Genomic DNA, 17,301 nt, shown 5'->3' on the forward strand with positions numbered 1-17,301 from the left:
GTTTCGCTTGAAATTTTAAAGTCATAACTTTAGGGGTAGTTATAGAGAAACGAAAGCTTTTGAATGGATATTTTTATTTATTTATTTTATAAAAAAAATAACATTACGACTGGTTGCCAGGACCTTCGCCTATAGAACGGATATACAGTTAGTTCTATTGGACAATTTTTTTTTTTTGTGAGTAAAACCAAAATTTTCGAAATAAACAAAAAAATTTTTGATTAATCAGAACTACTTCTTAACTAAACTATTGGGTCCGTGAAATGATAATTGCGAAAAAAAACTAATCAAATGTAAATTTTGAAAATTAAAAGTCTACTTTTTTTGACACCTGTCTTTAAACAAATAAATAAAATCGTTTTGTGGCCTTCAAAATAGATCTAGGAAATAAATGAAAAAATTCGAAATAAAAATAGGTTTTGTTTAAAAACAAATAATATAATTTTTGAAGTATTAAGTCAAAGAAAATATCCAATTCTGCAAATAATATAGAATTAACAAAAACGAATGACAAAACCAATGCCCTTCAGGAAAAATTCCAACTCGAAATAAATCAAAACTGTCATTTTACTTTAATCCTTACCATCAATAGCCTCAGCCTTCATAATCCCTTTCATTTTCTGTAGATGACAGAATTCTCAAGAATTTACTTATCCCTCAGAATTCTCGATTCTGGCAATATATTAAGGACATCAATTTCACAAATGTAATATCTCTGTGGTTAAATGATTTACTACAAGGCTCGTTTGAATTCAATCATACAACGGCGATGTTTTCCTGATGAGTTCACTCTTTTATCGTAGACTCCTTTTCATAGTCGTTTCATATCGAAGGGTATTTGGTAAGTCTACCGTATCCTGTTTCCGATGCAATGTCTTATGTATGAGCTTTTGAGATTTAATAAATTATATCACTACCTTATGCCTTCACTTTAACAATCTTCTTCATTTTCCACTTTTTTTGTGTCTGTGTGTGTATGTGTGTGTTTTAACCATTCTTTCATTCTTTATCTTGACAGTTGCACCCGTATGCAGGCAAGGACAACGCACTGTCTATAGTACTGGACGACATGAGATGGCTAAAATTGCTTGTGAAATTGAAGCAAATCCAGCGGAAGCAAACTATGTGTGGAAATTCAATGCAACACTTGGGGAAACAATTGATATACCGGCATCCCTCATAGCTGTCGATCGAGGACGCAGTATTGCCCATTATACGCCGATGACAGAGAATGTAAGTGAACCCATGTGGACATAGAAGTCTATCGAACAAATAGCATGAACTAGGTGTATGCCTATATGTGTGTGTGTGTGTGAGATAAAAAAAACCACTAAAACCTGGAGACTATAGGCATTATACACAGTAGATACAAACTCTTAAAAGAAAAAATAATTTTTACAAACAAAAAAAAAATATGTAGGCATTAAAATACATATATTTTTTATAAAAAAATTGAGAATTTCATAGAAAATTTAAAATGTCCATAAAAATTGAGAAATTTTCATAGAAATTTTGAATTTTTCTTAAAAAATAATTCTATCAGCTTTGGAATATATTACGAAAACTTTTTAAAATAATTTCAAATTTTCTATCAAAATTTCATAGTCTTTATGAATATTTAGACTTTTATAAAAATTTCAAATATTTAGTGAGTATTCCAAATTTTCATTATAAATTTTAACATGTTCATGAAAAAGTGGAATTTCTGTAAAATAATTTTTTCCTTTAATTTTTTTTTCGAATTCTCTCTGAACGTCTTGGGGTAAAATATTGCCGACGTAACCCTTAACGTTGTCCTCCAAGGTGATTCTCAGTTTTAAGGGTAGTGCTGTTACTACCCAAAGATATGGGCGATTGTGATATCTGTTTAGATGTTGAAGGTATTAGTGAGTTGTTGGTTTCTGGTACTCCGGATGTTTCTATAGCTTCTGATATTTGTCTACTTGTAGTATTATTTCGTACATTATATGCTAAATTTTGTGGATTGAAATTTTGATATTTTTATAAAAAAATAACATTTAATTTTTTATAAAAAATTTTAATATTTAAATTTTTATAACAAAAAAAAAAAATATATTTAAACTTTTATTTAAAAAAAAATCATTTCTATATTTTTCATAGCAAAAAAATATTTTAAAAGAAAATTATTTAAAAATCCAAATTTTTAATAATTTTATTCCAAATTTTCTTTATAAATTTTAAATGAATATTTTGAACTTTCCATTAGACAAAAACCCTGATATTTTAAAAGAAACTTTGAAATATTACCAAAAAATTCAATATTTAAAATTTTACAAAAAGTATAATGTTTGGATTTGCATAAAAAAGTCAATGTTTAAATTTAAAAAAAATTAATATCTAAATTTTTATAAAAAATAATATTTAAATTTTCATTAAAAATTAAAATTAATGTTTTTATAAAACAAAGTTAATGTTTAAATTAAAAAAAAATTAATATCTAAATTTTTACAAAAAATAATAATTAAATTTACATTAAAAAATAAAATTTATATTGTTATAAAACAAAATAATAATCAAATTTTTATAAAAAAAAAAACTATTTACATTTTTATAAAAAAATTAAATAAAGTTTTATAAAAAAATAATATTTAAATCTTTGTAAAACAAATTAATATTTAAATATAAAAATTTCGAAATTTCCATAATACACACAATTTTGATATTTTAGAATTTTTGATATTTTAGAAGAAACTTTGAAATTTAATATTAAATATTTAAATTTTTACTAAACCAATTTAATATTTACATTTTTATTAAAACAATATAATATTTCAATTTTTATAAAAAATTTAATATCTAAATTTTTATTACAAAAAAAAATAATAAAAATTCCAAATTTAAAAAACTTGATATTTTAATAGAAAGTTTGGAATAAATAAGTTTCTTAATCATACAAAAATTAACAAAAAGTTTAATATTTATATGTTTATAAAAAAGTTAAAGTTTCAATTTTTATAAAAAAATTATATTTAAATTTTTATAAAACAAAATTAATAATTAAAATTACATCAAGAAAATTAACATTAAAATGTTTATAAAATAAGTAAATATTAATTTTTTATTGAAACTGTTAGTTTTTAAGTTTTTATAAAAAAATGAAAAAAAAAACAAACAAACAGAATAATACTTAAATTTTGGTAAAAATCTTAAAATTTTCATACAAAATTTGAAATAAATTTTTATAAAAAAAATTATATTTAAATTTTCGTTAAAAATTAAAATTTATATTTTTGTAAAAAAAAACAAGTTAATGTTAAAATTTATAATTTTTCCTCTGTTGGTTAAGCTACTCTTGTAGTTTAGTCAATGCATGGCTTTAAGCTGAGATCAAAAAACAAAAAAACAACAATAACGATTGAAGAGAAGCCAACAATAACAAACAAAACGAATGAAGATAGAGGAAGCACGCTCAAAAACAAACCCAGCCAAATACATACAAATCGATGATTTGAGTTTGGCAAAGGAAAAGAGATATGCTGGCAAATTTGTTTAGGCAGTAGCCGACTATCAAACCCTTTTTCGGGAGGTTCAAGTGTAGTTCACGTTGGGTTGAGTGAATTACCCGAATTTATTCTGATAATTGGTTGATAGTTTTGCTGCAAGTAGAGGATGCTGATGAGGAATGTGGTAATTCCGAAACAGCTGTACATCCAACCATCTTGCAGTCTATAGGGCTTTGCCCAAATAAATTTGACAAGCATACTTTTCCTCTGTTGGTTAAGCTACTCTTGTAGTTTAGTCAATGCATGGCTTTAAGCTGAGATCAAAAAACAAAAAAACAACAATAACGATTGAAGAGAAGCCAACAATAACAAACAAAACGAATTTATAAAAAATTTAATATCTAAATTTTTATAAAAAATAATATTTAAATTTTTATTAAGCAAGTATATACAGCAGTAAGTTCGGCCGGGCCGAATCTTAAATACCCACCACCATGAACCAAATATTAGGATTTCCTTTGAAATTTCAGGAGGGCTTGAGGACTTGAGGACACTTCCCGAAGATACATTTAAAGATTTCACCTATGAGGACTATATCAGATTCTGGATTTATAAGAACCATTTTTGTTTGAGTTTTAGAGGAATCATTAACATCTCTTGTAAGTGTGCAAGAAAATTATAAAATAACGTCTTGATTTGAAATTTTAAATCTGTAGATTTTCACCCGAAAAATAAAATCTGGAAATTTTACATTGAGTTTCAAGCAATTTTCATGATCAGTGCGCCTTCTATACTCACAAGAAGTGAAATTGGTCTATATGGAGGCATTACCAAATGGACCGATAAAAACTTAATCCGATACACGTTTTTGTGAGCCTTAAATACGAGAATATTTACAATTTCAGGCAAATCGGATAAAAACTACGGTTTCTAGAAACCTAAGGAGTTAAATCGGAAAATCGTTCTTATGGGGGCTATACTAAAATACCGACCGATACTAACCGTTTTCGGCACACCTCTTTATGGCCCAATTTCAGGCAAATTGGATAAAAACTACGGTTTCTATAAGCCCAAGAAGTAAAATCGGGAGGTCGGTTTATATGGGGGCTATACCAAAACATGGACCGACACTCACCATTTTTGGCACACCTCTTCAAGGTCCCAAAATATCTCGAGATTTTCAATTTCGCGCAAATTGGATGAAAACTACGGTTTCTATAAGCGAAAGACCCCAAATCGGGAGGTCGGTTTATATGGGGGCTATACCAAACCATGGACCGACACTCACCATTTTTGGCACACCTCTTCAAGGTCCCAAAATACCTCTAGATTTTCAATTTCGCGCAAATTGGATGAAAACTACGGTTTCTATAAGCGAAAGACCCCAAATCGGGAGGTCGGTTTATATGGGGGCTATACCAAAACATGGACCGACACTCACCATTTTTGGCACCCCTCTTCAAGGTCCCAAAATATCTCTAGATTTTCAATTTCGCGCAAATTGGATGAAAACTACGGTTTCTATAAGCGAAAGACCCAAATCGGGAGGTCGGTTTATATGGGGGCTATACCAAAACATGGCCCGATATAGCCCATCTTCGAACTTGACCTGCGCGCAGACAAAAGACGATTCTGTGCCAAATTTCAGGACGATAGCTCCATTATTGAATGCTGTAGCGTAATTACAACAGACAGCCAGACAGACAGACAGACAGACAGACGGACAGACGGACATGCTTATATCGTCTTAGAATTTCTCCCTGATCAAGAATATATATACTTTATATAGTCGGAAATCGATATTTCGATGCGTTATAAACGGAATGACAAACTTATTATACCCCGTCACCATTCTATGGTGGTGGGTATAAAAATAAAATTTATATTTTTATAAAATAAAATAATAATCAAATTTTTGTAAAAAAAACTATTAACATTTTTATAAAAAAAAATTAAATAAAGTATAATAAAAAAAAATAATAGTTAAATCTTTGTAAAACAAATTAATATTTAAATATAAAAATTTCGAAATTTCTATAATACACAAAATTGTGATATTTTAGTAGAAACTTTGAAGTTATTATAAAAATATATATTAAAGTTTTTATAAAAAATATTTAAATTTTTATTAAAACAATTAAATATTTCAATGTATATAAAAAATTATATTAAAAATTCCACATTATAAAAAAGTTTCTTAATCATACAAAAATTAACAAAAAGTTTAATATTTAGATGTTTATAAAAAAGTTAATGTTTCAATTTTTATAAAAAAATGTATATTTAAATTTTTATAAAACAAAATTAATAAAAAAAATTTTTATAAAATAAGTAAATATTAAATTTTTATTGAAACTTTTAGTTTTTAATTAAAAAAAAAAGAAAAAACAAACAGAATAATACTTAAATTTTGATAAAAATTTTAAAATTTTCATACAAAATTTCAAAAATAAATTTTTATAAAAAAATAATATTTAAATTTGTATAAAAAATTTGATATTTTCATAGAAAATTAACATTTTTGGATAATAATTTTTATATTGTATTAGATTTGTTTTTGCGTTACATTTGTCATTCCGTTTGTAATATATTGAAATTAATATTTACATTTTTATAAAAAAATAATATTAAATTGTTTATAAAATAAATTCATATTTACAATTTAATTTTCATTAAAAATTAAAATTTATATTTTTATAAAACAAAATAATAATCAAATTTTTATAAAAAAAAAACTATTTACATTTTTATAAAAAAATTAAATAAAGTTTTATAAAAAAAAATAATAGTTAAATCTTTGTAAAACAAATTAATATTTAAATATAAAAATTTCGAAATTTTCATAATACACAAAATTTTGATATTTTAGAATTTTTGATATTTTAGAAAAAACTTTGAAGTTATTATAAAAATTTATATTAAAGTTTTTATAAAAAAATTATTTAAATTTTTATAAAAACAATTTAATATTTACATTTTTATTAAAACAATATAATATTTCAATTTTTCTAAAAAAAATTTAACATCTAAATTTTTATTAAAAACAAAATATTTAAAATTCCAAATTTACTCTTTAAAAACTTGATATTTTAATAGAAAGTTTGGAATAAAAAAGTTTCTTAATCATACAAAAGTTAACAAAAAGTTTAATATTTATATGTTTATAAAATAAGTTAATGTTTCAATTTTTATAAAAAAATATTAAATATTTAGATTTTTTATAAAACAAAATTAGTAATTAAAATTACATTAAGAAAATTAACATTAAAATTTTTATAAAATAAATAAATATTAAATTTTTATTGAAACTGTTAGTTTTTAAGTTTTTATAAAAAAAGAAAAAACAAACAAACAGAATATTACTTAAATTTTGATAAAAATTTTAAAATTTTCATACAAAATTTGAAATAAATTTTTATAAAAAAATAATATTTAAATTTTTATAAAAAATTTGATATTTTCATAAAAAAATGACATTTTTGGATAATAATTTGTATATTGTATTACATTTGTCATTCCGTTTGTGATATATCGAAAAATTAATATTTACATTTTTATAAAAAAAAAAACAATATTAAATTTTTTATAAAATAAATTAATATTTAAATTTTTATAAAAAAGAAAAAAATAATGTAAAATGTATTTAAATCTTGATAAAAAAAAATTTAAATAATTAAAAAAAACTAATATTTAAATTTTTAAAAAATCGAATTATCGATTTCCGAAAATATTTGTACTGTATATTCCTGCTATATAAATTCCAAAACGATATAACCATGTCCGCCTCTCTGTCAGTCTTTTAAAATCACGCTACAGCCTTCAATAATGGCACTATGTTCCTGATAATTATTACAGACTCGTTTTGGGGCTACATATAGGTCAAGTTTGCTGATGGGTTATGATGTACCCCCCATATAAACCAATCCCACGATTGGAGATCTTGGTCTTCTAGAAAATGCAGTTTCTATCCGATATTCCTGAAATCAAAAATTTTGAGATACTTTCGGAATAAATATAGGTGTGTACGGATTATAGGAGTGTACGGAGTGAAAATTGACAACTAAAGGTGTTCTAGATCCGAAAATATGTGTGGTGAATATGGTGTATATCGGTTTGGTATAGCCTCCATATAAATCGATTCCCCTATTTGGGGTCTTGGGATTCCAACAGATATTGATAGAAACTTTAAAAATTTAAATTTGAATTTTTTATAAAATACTTTAAATGGTATTTGAATTTTTTTATAAAAAATGTAGAATTTTTTTGATTTTTTTATATAATTTGTTTTATAGTATAATTTTGAATTTATCGAAATTTTAGATTCATTTCCTAGAGGGCCATTTAACACCATGTGCCATATGAATGTGACATAAATGGCAGAGAGAGTTTTCCCCCTTAGATTGTAAAATGGCAAAAACCGATTAAAAATGTTTGCATTTTGGTTGCAAACTGCAAATGTGCGAGTATATGTCATTCCTCTAGACAGATTGATGGGCTCTCAGAGTTCATGTGTGTGTGTGAGTTTCGGTGTATGTGGCAGACAGAGATAAACTACCGACCAGCATCAAGGATATGTGAAATATTTCTGTCCTGGAAATTGAAACAAAGAGTCAAGATTTTCATTTCATGTCCACCTTTCGTTGAAAGAAATGTTTGCGTGTATCCTGGATGCCGGTGTATATGTTGTCATGGGGCTTTCGTAAGAGCATTTTAATGCGATTCAGTGACTCTTTTGTTTCCTGTGTTATATTGGTCGAGGAAATCAATGGAGATTATGAAATGCCCTATGGCCAGAAGCGATAATAAAATCGATTTGGGTGCTAAATTGGCATGGTTGTAAATGTTTGTTGTTTCAATTTCAATTAGGCGTAATAAGTTTAGTATATAAAAGCTTGGCTATTGGGAGTATTAACAAAATATTCTAGAATATTCCAGCATTTAAGATTTCTCGCCGTATGGTGATCTGTATTAGTTTTTCTTTTTCAAAAAATTATGTTTTCATGAAAGTTTAAGCAAATATGAGAGTATGGAGCTACACTGGTGTTAAAAATCAAATTCTTGTAAGAATTGAATATTTCTCAAAATATTTAATTCCCTTAATTTTCTTCAAAATTTATTAACTATTTTTTGAAACTTTCTACATTAAAAAAAAATCAAACATTTTTTTTTTATTTTTTTTTTCTTACAAAATTCTTCGCATTTACGTTTCATTCTTCCAATTCCGATACAAAATCCTTCATACTATTCAATATGAACAATTTCACCATAATAGATTTTCTGGCAAAAAGAGCAAAAAATAGGATACTTTGGATAATAGCTTATGGTGATCGAAATGTCTCTCTTTTGGCCCATTCACCAGAAAACACCAAACTGAATTGGCCAATTGAATGAATGTGTTTGGCAATGAGTTAGCAATAAATCATCAATTTCCCAGAAATAGATTCGCATAATTTTCCAAATGAATTGCGGTTTTTAGTCGTTAAAGCTGATGGATTTTGTTAAAGTCGTTTGTGGGTTGGTTCAGCGATACTCATTTGAAGTTGACGCTTCGAGAAAATCCATCCATAGAAAGGGTAAATAAATTGAGTCATTTATATGAAAAATATTCCAAATATATAAGATTGGAGTATAAAGGAAACTAAAACTTATATATGTAAATATTGAAGTATTGATAGTAATTCTTTATTGCGGAATGTAATGAATTAAGGAAATATTTATATATTTTTTTTTTTTTATAAATGACCATTTTATCGAACGAGCCGTATATTAAATACCCACCACAACAAATAACGATGAATGGACTTTTTTAAACCTACACTATAGAAATAAAATTTTGACAAAAATGTCTATAGAAATAAAATTTTGACAAAATTACCTATAGAAATAAAATTTTGACAGAAAGAAATAAATTTATGACAACACTTTGACAAAATTTTGACAACATTTTCTAGAGAAATAAACTTATGGCAGCAGTTTCTAAAGACAAAAAATTTTGGGAAACTTTCAAAAGACATAAAATTTTGACAAAATTTTCTATAAAAATAAAATTTTGACAAAATTTTCTATAGAAATAAAACAAATAAACATGAATGGACTTTTTTAGACCTATACTATAGAAATAAAATTTTGACAAAATTTTCTATAGAAATACAATTTTTAAAACATTTTCTATAGAAATAAAATTATGACAACAATTTCTATAGAAATAAAATTTTGACAAAATTTTCTATAGAAATAAAATTTTACAAAATTGTCTATAGAAATAAAATTTTGACAAAATTTTCCATAGAAATAAAATTTTGACAAAAATTTCTATAGAAATAAAATTTTGACAAATTTTACTATAGAAATAAAATTTTGACAAAATTTTCTATAGAAATAAAATTTTGACAACATTTTCTATAGAAATAAAATTATGACAAAATTTTCTAAAGAAATAAAATTTTGACAAAATTTTCTATAGAAATAGAATTTTGACAAAATTTTGATAAAATTTTCTATAGAAATAAAATTTTGACAAAATTTTCTATAGAAATGAAGTTATGATAACAGTTTCTATAGTACTAAAATTTTTACTTAATTTTCTATAGAAATAAATTTTGACAAAATTTTCTATAGAAATAAAATTATGACAAGACTTTCTATACAATCAAAATTTGGCAAAATTTTATATCAAAAAAAATTTTGACAAAATTTCCCATAGAAATAAAATTTTGAAAAAATTTCCCATAAAAACAAAATGTTGACAAAATGTTCTATAGAAATAAAATTATAACAACAATTGCTATAGAAATAAAATTTTGACAAAGTTTTCAATAAAAATAAAATTTAGTAAAAATATATATAGAAATACAATTTGGCAAAATTTTCTATAAAAATAAAATTTTTTTCTATAGAAATCAAATTTTTTGTAGTTTAGTCAAAACAATGGTGTTAAAGCTGAGATCAGAACAACAAATAAAATTTAATTTTGACAAAATTTTCTATAGAAATAAAATTTTTATAAAATTTTCTATAGAAATAAAATTTTTATAAAAATTTCTATAGAAATAAAATTTTTACAAAAATTTCTATAGAAATAAAATTTTAAAAACATTTTCTATAGAAATAAAATTTTGACAACATTTTCTATAGAAATAAAATTTTGTCAAAATTTTCTATAGAAATTAAATTTTTATAAAATTTTCTATAGAAATACAATTTTTATAAAATTTTCTATAGAAATAAAATTTTGACGAAATTTTCTATAGAAATAAAATTTTCATAAAATTTTCTATAGAAATAAAATTTTTATAAAATTTTCTATAGAAATAACTTTTTTATAAAATTTTCTATAGAAATAAAATTTTTACAAAATTTACTATAGAAATAAAATTTTGATAAAATTTTCTATAGAAATAAAATTTTGACAAAATTTGCTATAAAAATAAAATTTTTAAATTTTTTTCTAGAGATATCAAATTTTTTGTAGTTTAGTCAAAAGCTGAGATCAAAACAACAAATAAAATTTAATTTTGACAAAATTTTCTATAGAAATAAAACTTTCATAAAATTTTCTATAGATATAAAATTTTTATAAAATTTTTTACAGAAATAAAATTTTTATAAAATTTTCTATAAAAACAAATTTTTTACAAAATTTTCTATAGAAATAAAATTTTAAAAACATTTTCTATAGAAATAAAATTTTGACAACAATATCTATAGAAATAAAATTTTGTCAAAATTTTCTATAGAAAAATTTTCTATAGAAATAATTTTTTTTAAAATTTCCTATAGAAATAAAATTATGACAACAGTTTCTATAGACATAAAATTTTGACTTAATTTTCTATAGAAATAAAGTGTTGACAAAATTTTCTATAGAAATAAAATTATGACAAAATTTCCCACAGAAATAATATTTGGCAAAATTGTATATCAAAAAAAATTTACAAAATTTCCCATAGAAATAAAACTTTAAACAAATTTCCCATAGAAATAAAATTTTGACAAAATTTTCTATAGAAATAAAATTTTGACAAAATTTTCTATAGAAATAAAATTTTGACAAAATTTTCTGTAGAAATAAACCTTTGACAAAATATTCTATAGAAATAAAACTTTGGCAAAATTTCCCATATAAATAAAATTTTAACAAAACTTATGTATAGAAATAAAATTTTGACAACATTTTCTGTAGAAATAAAATTTTGTCAAAATTTTCTTTAGAAATAAAATTTTGTTAAAATTTTCTTTAGAAATAAAATTTTGACAAAACTTTCTTTAGAAATAAAATTTTGACAAAGTTTTCAAAAGGAATAAAATTTGTCAAAATTTCTTTACAAATAAAATTTTGACAAAGTTTTCAATAGAAATAAAATTTGGTAAAAATTTCTATAGAAATAAAATTTGGCAAAATTTTCAATGAAAATAAAATTTTCACAATATTTTCTATATAAATAATAATTAAATTTGACAAATTTTTCTAAAGAAATAAACTTTGGAGAAAATTTTCTATATGAATGAAATTTTGACAAAATTTTCTATATGAATAAAATATTGACAAAATTTTGTATAGAAATAAAATTTTGACAAAATTTTCTATAGAAATAAAATTATGACAAAATTTTTAATAGAAATAAAATTTTGACAAAATTTTCTACAGAAATAAAATTTTAGACAAATTTTCCACACACATATACGTTAGAGTGTCCAATACTGACAGCGATTTACCAGTTAGTTATTTATCGAAAATCGCTACCCAAAACCGTTGTTGTTTTGGACATGAAAAATACCGTTTTGGACACCCTAATATACTTATCCATGCAATATTTCTAATAATACTCTCAACTGTTTAAGCATTTTTATGAAATACATTGTTCTGTTTGTTTTTCATCTCTTCCCTTTGTTGCAGGACTATGGCACTTTATTGTGTTGGGCCAGTAATGAAATCGGCGATCAAACCGAGCCGTGTGTTTATACAGTAACACCAGCAGGTAAGTGTTTTGCTTTATTCTTCATTCATGGCCCTCCGCCATACACACACACACTCACGTTTTAACCAAAGAAAAAAGGTCCAGCAAAGGCCTTATGAAATTCATAAGCCATTGTTTTGTTGATTGTAATGGAGATGTGTTTGCTGGGTGGTCTGACGACTGAACAGAAATTGAGCCAATAATTCATTTACCGCACATTCATTTCATTCTCATCATCATGGGCATGCATTTATCATTGATATGCGAAAAGGAAAATACTCGCAATGCTTTGGTAAAGGGGGCAAAATGGCTCACGTTGTTTATATACAAGGGCACAATTTTAATCGTTTTCATGTTTTCGACTTTATTGTCATCGTTGGATGTTGGGGTCACTGATGTCTCGCTCTTTCTCTTGTTTTATTTCCGGTTTATTATGCTAATACAAGTATACGTTAACTCCCATATGTATAGTGTAAATATTGGCCGTTATGCAGCATGAAAAAGACCATACATGCAAAGTGGTCGTGAATATCATGATAATGTTGATGTTAATGTTAATGTTAGTGTTAGTGTGACAACCACCTACCATATGCAAACATCATTTTTCAATTTTGCCAGGCACTTAACAGGATACAAGTGGGTGTGACTATGAGCATGAAAAAGTGAAAATTTATGTGTATAGATATGTATATAAAATGTTCGAGCATCATGTTTGGACTTTATACAGAAGTCTATCCATCTAAGTTTTCCGGTATTTTAGGTAGTGAAATTGTATAATTAACTTTTATTTTGGACTGGGGAAAATAATAGCGCTTTACTTTGTTGCAGTTATATATCAGCAACCCTATACAGCCGGAAATAAAGCAAACTGAATCAGCAGCAATGAATTTAATAAAATTTTGTCAAAATTTTATTTCTATAGAAAATTTCGTCAAAATTTTATTTCTATAGAAAATTATGTAAAAATTTTATTTCTATAGAAAATTTTGTCAAAATTTTATTTCTATAGAAGGTTTTGTCAAAATTTTATTTTTGTAGAAAATTTGGTAAAAATTTTATTTCTATAGAAAATTTTGTCAAAATTTTATTTCCATAGGAAATTTTGTCAAATTTTTTTTCTATAGAAAATGTTGTCACAATTTTATTTTTATAGAAAATTTTGTCAACATTTTATTTCTGTAGAAAATTGTATCAAAGTTTATTTCTATAGAAAATTTTGTCTAAATTTTATTTTTATGGAAAATTTTGTCAAAATGTTATTTTTGTAGAAAATTTGGTAAAAATTTTATTTCTATAGAAAATTTTGTCAAAATTTTATTTCCATTAGAAATTTTGTCAATTTTTTTTTCCTAAAGAAAATTTTGTCAAAAGTTTTATTTCTGTAGAAAATTGTATCAAATTTATTTCTATAGAAAATTTTGTCAACATTTTATTTTTATAGAAAATTTTGTCAAAATTTTATTTCTATAGAAAATTTTATCAAAATTATGTTTCTATAGAAAATTTTGTCAAAATTTTATTTATATAGAAAATATTGTCAACATTTTATTTCTGTAGAAAATTGTATCAAAGCTTATTTCTATAGAAAATTTTGTCAAAATTTTATTTTTATAGAAAATTTTGTCAAAATATTATTTCTATACAGATAATTTTGTCAGAATTTTATTTCTATAGAAAATTTTGTCAAAATTTTATTTCTATAGAAAATTTTATTTCTATAGAAAATTTTGTCAAAATTTTATTTCTATAGAAAATTTTGTCAAAATTGTATTTCTATCGAAAATATTGTCAACATTTTATTTCTATAAAATAGTTGTTATAATGTTATTTGTCAAAATTTTATTTCTATAGAAAATTATGTGAAAGTTGTATTTCTATAGAAAATTTATCAAAATTTTATTTTTATAGAAAAAATTATCAAAATTTTAGTTTTATAGAAAATTGTTTCAGCACTTTATCGCTATAGAAAATGTTCTCTAAATTTTATTTCTATGGAAATTTTTATCACAGTTTTATTTCTATAGAAGATTTTGTCAAAATTTTATTTCTATAGAAACTTTTGTCAATATTTTGTTTCTATAGAAAATTGTGTCAAAATTTTATTTCTATTGAAAATTTTGTCAAAATTTTATTTCTATAGGAAATGTTGTCAAAATGTTATTTCTATGGAAAAATTTGTAGAAATTTTATTTTTGTAGAAAATTTTATCAAAATTTTATTTCTATAGAAAATTTTGTCAAAATTTTATTTCTATAGAAAATTTTAATTCTATATAAAATTTGATGAAAATTTTATTTCTATAGAAAACTTTGTCAAAATTTTATTTCTATGGAAAATGTTTTCAAAATTTTATCAAAATTTTATTCTATGGGAAATTTTGTCAAAATTTTATTTCTATAGAAAATTTTGTCAAAATTTCATTTTTATAGAAACTTTTGTCAATATTTTATTTGTATAGGAAATTGTGTCAAAATTTTATTTCTATTGAAAATGTTGTCAAAATTTTATTTCTATGGAAAATGTTGTCAAAATTTTATTTCTGTAGAAAATTTTACCAAAATTTTATTTCTATAGAAAATTTTGTCAAAATTTTATTTCTATAGAAAATTTTTTCAATATTTTATTTCTATAGAAAATTTTATGAAAATTTTATTTCTATAGAAAATATTGTCAAAATTTTATTTCTATGGAAAAGTTTTTCAAAATTTTATTTCTGTAGAAAATTTTATCAATATTTTATTTCTGTGGGAAATTTTGTCAAAATTTCATTTCTATAAAAGATTTTGTCAAAATTTTATTTCTATCGAAAATTGTATCAAAGTTTATTTCTATAGAAAATTTTGTCAAAATTTTATTTTTATAGAAAAATTTGTCAAAATTTTATTTCTATAGAAAATTTTATCAAAATTATGTTCCTTTAGAAAATTTTGTCAAAATTTTATTTCTATATAATATGTTGTCCAAATTTTATTTTTATAGAACATTTTTTCATTATTTTATTTCTATAGAAATTTTTATGAAAAATTTATTTCTATAGAAAATTTTGTCAAAATTTTATTTCTATGGAAAAGTTTTTCAAAATTTTATTTCTATAGAAAATTTTGTCAAAATTTTATTTCTGTAGAAAATTTTATCAAAATTTTACTTTTATAGAGAATTTTATCAAAATTTTATTTCTATGGTAAATTTTGTCAAAATTTTATTTCTATTGAAAATTTTATGCAAATTTTATTTCTATAGAAAATTTTGTCAAAATTGTATTTCCAAGGAAATTTTTTTCAAAATTTTATTTCTGTAGAAAATTGTTTCAGCACTTTATTGCTATAGAAAATGTTGTGAAGATTTTTATAAAAGTTTTATTTCTATATAAAATTTTGTCAAAACTTAATTTCGACTGAAAATATTGTCAAAATTTTAGTTCTATAAACATTTTTGTGAAACTTTATTTCTACTAAAAATTTTGTTAGAATTTTAATTCTACAGAAGATTTTGTCAAAATTTTATTTCTATAGAAAATTGTGTCAAAATTGTATTTCTATAGAAAATGTTGTCAAAATTTTATTTCTGTAGAAGATTTTATGAAAATTTTTTATTTTATTTCTATAGAAAATTTTGTCAATATTTTATTTCTATAGAAAATTGTGTCAAAATTTTATTTCTATAGAAAATTTTTTCAATATTTTGTTTCTATAGAAAATTGTGTCAAAATTTTATTTCTATAGAAAATTTTGTCAAAATTTTATTTCTATAGAAAATGTTGTCAAAATTTTATTTCTATAGAAAAGTTTGTCAAAATTTTATTTCTATAGAAAATTTTGTTAAAACTTAATTTCGACTGAAAATTTTGTCAGAATTTTATTTCTGTAGAAAATTTTATCAAAATTTTATTTCTATAGAAAATTTTGTCAAAATTTTATTTCTATAGAAGATTTTATGAAAATTTTATTTCTATAGAAAATTTTGTCAAAATTTTATTTCTATGGAAAAGTTTTTCAAAATTTTATTTCTGTTGAAAATTTTATCAAAATTTTATTTCAATGGGAAATTTTGTCAAAATTTTATTTCTATAGAAAATGTTGTCAAAATTTTATTTCTATAGAAAATTTTGTCAAAATTTTATTTCTATAGAAAATTTTTTCAATATTTTATTTCTATAGAAAATTTTGTCAAAATTTTATTTCTTTGTAAATTTTTTTCAAAACTAATTTGCTCGTGACTCAGGATTATTTTCTCTGTTTACAACCTTTTCATGACTAACGAATAATCTTTCGACGAATGGATGAACTTCCAGTTTTTCCTTCAACAACTTATTAAGTGAAAATTCAGTCCATCACAAGAAGAGCTTTTTTGGATTACTTAGGAAGAACTAAAATGTTTTGGTGTGTTGGATCTCACATTGTAAATGAACCACAAAAGGCCAATTGGGAATAGGCGATAAAATTATAGCCAATATCAAATACGACGGACGGACGAACTTTATAGACATAGATCACTTTAGAGGAATAGAAATTGACATGAAGTCTCACAGTGACGCTGATGCGAACGTGAATTATTAATTTTCCCTTGACTCAATATTATTGTCTTTAATAATAACAATTTCTTGACTAACGAATAATCTTACGAAGGACGGATGAACTTCCCAGGCGTATATCAACATAAGAGCATAGAGATCTATATGAAGACTTGCGGAAGCTCATCATGGCTTACAAACTTCCCTTAACTCTGGAATATTCCTGTGTTGACATTATATCCGTGACTAGCTATTGTTAGTTACAAATAGAGAGTGATAACTGCGGAAAATTAAAAAAAAATCTTATGCTCATAGATTTAATTCTGAGATGGAACCAAATTTTTTCGGATTTCTCGCAATTATTTCGCAT

The 17,301-nt window shown here is 23.1% G+C and overlaps 1 protein-coding gene across 5 annotated transcripts in view; it reads left to right on the top strand.

Annotated features, from left to right (window-relative positions):
* side-VIII (sidestep VIII) overlaps positions 1–17,301 on the top strand; it is a 431,976-nt gene that overhangs the window by 391,380 nt on the left and 23,295 nt on the right. For all 5 annotated transcript variants that reach the window (XM_075310736.1, XM_075310739.1, XM_075310738.1 and 2 more), the window contains 2 exons: positions 1,019–1,233; positions 12,361–12,442. In XM_075310736.1, the coding sequence (XP_075166851.1) occupies positions 1,019–1,233; positions 12,361–12,442 (297 nt within the window). The remainder of the gene's footprint in view (positions 1–1,018; positions 1,234–12,360; positions 12,443–17,301) is intronic.

Source organism: Haematobia irritans, chromosome 5 (assembly GCF_050003625.1).
Source record: "Haematobia irritans isolate KBUSLIRL chromosome 5, ASM5000362v1, whole genome shotgun sequence".
Lineage (NCBI taxonomy): Eukaryota > Metazoa > Arthropoda > Insecta > Diptera > Muscidae > Haematobia > Haematobia irritans.